At 56.3% G+C, this 5796-nt stretch overlaps 1 protein-coding gene across 1 annotated transcript; it reads right to left on the reverse strand.

Moving 5' to 3' along the window:
• Positions 1–603: 603 nt before the first annotated feature.
• VRTN (vertebrae development associated) lies at positions 604–2631 on the reverse strand. The gene has a single exon (XM_035902090.1). The coding sequence runs from the start codon at positions 2629–2631 to the stop codon at positions 604–606; it is 2028 nt and encodes a 675-aa protein (XP_035757983.1).
• Between the last annotated feature and the right edge of the window lie 3165 nt (positions 2632–5796).

The following is a 5796-nucleotide window of genomic DNA, read 5'->3' on the forward strand; positions in this document are numbered from 1 at the left end:
AGAGGCAGGTATCAAGAGTCAGAAAGCCAAGGTGGCATCAGTGTTGACCCCAAATGAAATTTTTATTCTTCTTAGCTGGGAAGAACCCAGATCAAAGATGCTCCTCCTGTAAAGCTGAGCATTCCCAAGCCCCCTCTCACCCACAGCCGAGCCAGTGCTGCTCTGCTCACTGAGGGGACGACGGGCACCTCCACGCTCGTCCTGCACATCCACATTACTCATTCAACAAGTGCCTGGGGCAGAGAGACCTTCACATCCTCTGTCTCAAGAGGCAGCATCTCATGACACCTGCACAGCACTACCTCCCTTGCTCGTCCTCTGAGCACAAAGAGAGGACAGAGAGGACAACCCCCCAGCCCCTCTCCTTTGGGGCAGCTCAGTGCCTTCTCCTTCCACTCCTCCGGTCTCCAGGAACAGGCGCTGCGAGGACACTCCCATACCTGATTGAACCACACAGAAAAGAAAGCCAGAGACTAGGAACAAAACAAAAGCAAACCAAACCAGAACAAAAGTTGGAGCAGGGCCCCGGCCCGGGCACTCCACCGGAGAGCCAGAGGGCATGTCAGCAGAGGAGCTGTGGCCAAGCCAGCTGGCAACCAGTGCTCAGGCATCCACGAGTGTCAGCCCGTCATGCAGGGCACGCTTCCACATGTAATAGGTGGAACGGGCCGTGAGTGGGAAGCGGGCACTGAACTCCTTGTAGGTGGGGAAGGTCTTCGACTCAAAACGCTGCTGCAGGAACAGCTTGGCCTGTGCCTTGAACTGGGCAGTGGCGATGACATCCATCACAAACATCTGGCTGTTGGCTCTCTCTGACACAGCATAGCCCGAAATGGTGGTGTTGTACGGCATGGCCGGCGCTGGCCTATCTAGGTGCTTGGTGGCTACCTCCATGTGGCACTGGGGCTTGAGGCCCGGCTCCACTCTCTGAGGCACCAAGGAAGCCACCCGGTTCAACGGCCTGCTGCAGCCGGTCCAGGGCAGGCGATGCTGCCCGAGGGCCTGGCCACTACCCTTCCAAAACCAGTAGGCTGTGGAGGAGAGAGATGGGTAGCGCAGGCGGTACTTGCAGAACGGCAGCCGCCATTGCTGGACCTGCCTCCTGGCCACATCTCGCAGCTGCTTTCTCCAGCACAGAGAGGGCTTGAGCTGCAGGAGACTCCTGGGTGCTGGCCGGTCTCCATTCAGCCTCTTCCTAACAGGCACACTGCTTGGCTTCAACTGCAGGAATGGCTTTCCTATTGCTAGAGGTTTCTGGTTATCCAAGGGAGACTGGGGGGGTTTGAAGTTGGGGTTCTCCTTGATTGCTTTTCTTCGCCAGTTGTAGTAAGTGGACCTGGAGATGCCAGGGAAGCTGCGCTTGAAGCACCTGTAAGGCACCAGAGTGTTCATGGAAATGCATTTCTCCAGGTAGGATTTGGCTCCTTGCATGAAGATTCCTGCTTGTATGGGGTCTAGGGAAGGACTCTGAGATCTTAAGTTCCCCCCCGAATTCACTGGCTCATCCACATCAGCCTTTTTTGGGACATCCCTATGAAGCTCCTGCAACCCATGGGCCTCAGCCAGAGCAGAGGCATCACCATTGACCATGCTCTGCATCTCATGCTTCCAGGCATAGTATGTGGATCGGGAAATTTCTGGAAACATTTGTCTGAAGTGCTGGAGGGGGATTATATTGCCCTCCTGAAAGCAGGACTGGAGGAAGTGTTTAGCTGCAAACCTGGCAGCCGCTTTCTGCCGGTGTTCACGAGACTGGCGCTTCCAGCGGTAGAAGGTGCTCTTGGTAATGCTGTACCGGTCACGCAGGTTGGAGTAGGTCAGCTGGGGGTCACTGTTCAGCAGCTCAAGGGTCTTCATGGGCTGTACAGGAGGCTCTGGTGAAGGCATTGTGGGTTCTAGCTCCTCCAGGCCAACCACAGCCACAAAGTACTGAGCTTTGAAGACCTGCCGGGAGAGCTGTTGCCCTGACCACATGATGTGGAGCGTGGAGGTTCGTGGACCACACTTCCTGGGACGGATGAGCCGGTTGAAATAGGGCCGGATCTTCAGGTTGCTCATGGGGTAGATGGAGTAGATGTTACACTGCAGTACTGAGGCAAGAGCATAGACATGCCACATGTTGGCAAAGGTGCCAGGAAAACAGGTAGCTTTGATATCAGCATCAAAGATGGCCTCCAGGATAGCCATGGGGAGGCTGGTCATCTCTGGGGTCTCCTCAGTGCAGAGGGAGTAGCGGGCAGCCTGCAGCATCACCTTGGAGTCGATCATGCCATTCAAGTAGTATTGCTTGTGCAGCAGCATCTCCACCACTGTACGCACCTGCAACTCCAGGCTGAGGCTGGGGTTGCCCCAGAGCAGCACACTGGCGGCCTCAAAGAGGCGGTTCCCCTCACCTTTGCAAACCAGAGGCAGCATGTTACTTGGGGCATCCTCAGGATAGAGGCTCCTGGCTACCCGGTCAACCTCCAGCTCCTCTTGGAACTGCCTCCCACAATAGCCAGGCAGGGAGAAAGATGACAGGGTCCTCTCCGCCTCCAGCGCAGCACTGGCAAGGCCCTCCAGACCAAAGCATTCGGTGGCTTCCTGCAGTTCCTGCAGCACAGACTGCACCAGCTGGTGCCGCTGGATCATCCTAAAGGATAGCAAAAAGAAAGAAGTCACCAGAGATGAAGGCAGTGCATGCTCCAGGCTGCCAAGGGCCTGGCCTCAAGGTCCAGCTCTTCCCCAAAGAACAGGACAGGGGAAGAGGGTAGAAGAAAGGCCACTGCTCAGTCTTCCACCCACACTCCCAAGGACAAAGGATGAAGCCTGGGTCCCCCAGGCAGACCTGGGACAGGGACATGGTCTCAGCTTGCTCTTCAGTGACCTCCTGTGGGCAGCACACATGGCACACAGCCTCCAGAGACATCTGTCTAGGTAAAACTAAGGAGTAACTGCATCCATCAGGATGTGAAGCCAGATCACCTCCTAGCCCTGCACACCTCGTTTTGCGCCCAGCCTCAGCCCTACACCCATCTCTCCCACCAGTAACTCCATCCCTTTCATTTTCTCACCCCATTAACAGCACCCAGAGAGAAGAGACCCTCAAAGGGGAAACATTTGTTATCTCTGCAGGAAAGGACCTGTGACAGAGCAACGCTGCGTGCGGCTGTGGAGGGACCTAGATCAAGGTGTTCAAGCCCAACAGAAGGGACAAGGAGCTTGCCCCCTACCTCTGACCAGGGCACTTCAGTTGCACCCATTGCATGCACCAAAAACTGCTGTCACAGAACCTGGGATGGAAGAGCCAGAGCCAGCCCAAGCCATGGTTACTGCTGCCAGAGCTGACACTAGATGTCACTTGCTGCTCAGCAGACGTGCGCCACCAGCCAGGGAGAAGCTGCAAAAGGAGGGCTTCTCCTAGATGAGCTAGCAGGCAGGGGGCAACCCAAAAGCACAGATGGAGCGCGAGCGCTGGGTGGATAGTTCAGAGGCTGTACGGAGCCCTCTTCCTTGCCTGAGCCCACTGTAGTCTTGTCCTCCCTCCCTCCACATGCCAGTTCCCAGGCAGGCAATCCAAAGGGTCAAACCTGCATTCCCCTGTTTGTCAGCTTTTTGACACCTGCATGGCTCTGCCCCCACCACTCCAGGAACTTTCGTGACAACCGTGCAGTCCTTACCCCACGATCCATCAGTGCAACCCTCTTCAGCACCTTTTCCCCACCAGCCAGCCCAGACTCTCCCTCTTGAACCAGTTTTTTTTCCCCAGGGACCACAACACTCAACCAAGGAACCCAATCTCCTCCATTTTCTCCTAAGGCTCGTTCACATGCCACCCCCAACATGTAGGGCATCACTTTTGTAGTCTTCTTGATTCACATCCCAGCCAGAGACCTACCTTCTCACAACACTTCACAAGTATCACTACACACTCGCAGCTCCACACGGAGACAGGGAAACAGCAAAGATGGGCAGGAAAAGCAGCAGCTCTGCAGCAAAGCAGATGTCCTGCCTGACCTTTCCCAATTCTCAGCCCTGCACCCTGATGCAGATAAGGTTATTATTGCTGTAGCATCTACAGCCCCTGGCCGTGACCAAACAGCAAACTAAATGAGGTGCCACAGAATCACACTGCCACATCCCGGCTGCTTCACCACAGGGAGCCTCCATGCTGCTGCTGCCCCTTGCTTTTAATCAGGCCACAGCCAGTCAGCAGGCCCTTCCCCTGCTCCAAGCTCCTCCACCATCTCCTGCATGTTGGAGGCCCGGGCCCTCTTACAGCTGTGGGGCATCAGCCATCAGAGACAACACAGGAGAACACACACAGCTGTGAAGCAGGGGAGGTAAACTTGTCCTAAAATCCTGGTCTGAGCAAGTATGTGGTTGTGACTTTGGGTTAAGTCTGTTTCTTTGTTCTCCTGGAGGTTCATAGAAAGTTATTCTGCAGAGCAGCATTTTGACTAAGCCTGTGGTGAACAATGGGTGCTTGAGGAGCTGAAGCAGAGGTGTCCCTCCAGTGAGCCGCAGGGCTGGCAGAGCCCAAGTTATCCTTCTCCATGACCTGCCAAACCCTTTCAGGGCCGGCCACCATCCCCTGCAGCAGCCACTGCCTCCCCTTTCAGCCCCCACAGCCCAGCTGAGCACCCACCAGACAGCAGAGCCAGGAAAGGCAAGACAGGCTTTCCCCCCGGGGCGCGGTGTGAGGAGCTGAACCAGGCTAGGGAGCACCAGCAATAACCCTGGTCTTTATGGCCTGGTGGGCATTTCCCACCCCATTATAGCTTGGGGCAGGGGGACAGGACAGGACTAGAGGGAGAGCGGGAAGCACAGGACTTAATCCTTTCCTTCACTGATAACCCCCCAGCCTCAATGTCACTGCCAGCGCCTGCTGCCCAGAGCAACAGGACCTCGAAAGCAATCCTAAGGCAAAACCTGCAGCTGAAACAGCACAGATGAGCTCCCAGGGTAGGGCAGAGAGGGGCTGGCTAAGCCAAAACCCAAGCCAGTCAGCCAAGCTGGAGGCTTGGGTTCATCACTGGATAAAACCCAGCAGCTTTCAACACAGAGGACCTGCTGCAAAGGAACATTTTTCCCCAGGCACTCCCATTGAAGCCAGCTGAACGCAACAGACAAGTGCTCCCTAAACCACCTCAGCACCAAGAGGTAACCAAGGGAGCTTTTCACCACTGATAAAGGTTTTACCTAGCCTGGCTGCTTTTGCATTGTAACAGATAAGCAAACACTTGCAGATCACGTTCCCTCACCTAAACTGATGGGCTGGTGGCATCCAGTAGTGCAAGTTCCCCCAGCCAGCCCCAAAAACGCTCCCGGCAGTAGGAATCCAGGAGACCTCAGCCCCTGCCACCCTGGCTGCCCAGGACCACCAGCACCTTGCAAGAGCAGGGGTGCCCACACACCCCAGCCCAGCTGGGTTAGATGGCTCACTTCCCAGCCCCAGCTGCGGGCTCAGGCCACCCCAGCAGTAAAGGCTCTCATTTAAGAGGAGGAGGCTTGAACCACTGCAACCGCACAACACAGGCACAGAAGTGGTGGTCTCCAAGAGCTGTCTAGGCTAAGAAATATCACAGACAGAAATCCCGGTGGGTTTCTTGGTGCGTGAGCAGCACCAGCAGCTCAGGCAGTGGGAGAAGCCCGCTCCATCTGCCCACACCCGGACGTCCACCAAAGCCCAGAAATGGGGCAACGCTCGCCCGGAGAGAGAAAAGCCACAGACCCGCCTTAACCCAGGCCAAGGCGCTGCAGCTGAGCCCGGTCTCAGCCGTCCCTCGGGCCGGGGCACCGGCCGCTCGGGTGCGG

Source organism: Egretta garzetta, unplaced genomic scaffold, assembly GCF_000687185.1.
Source record: "Egretta garzetta isolate BGI_Z169 unplaced genomic scaffold, ASM68718v1 scaffold79, whole genome shotgun sequence".
Lineage (NCBI taxonomy): Eukaryota > Metazoa > Chordata > Aves > Pelecaniformes > Ardeidae > Egretta > Egretta garzetta.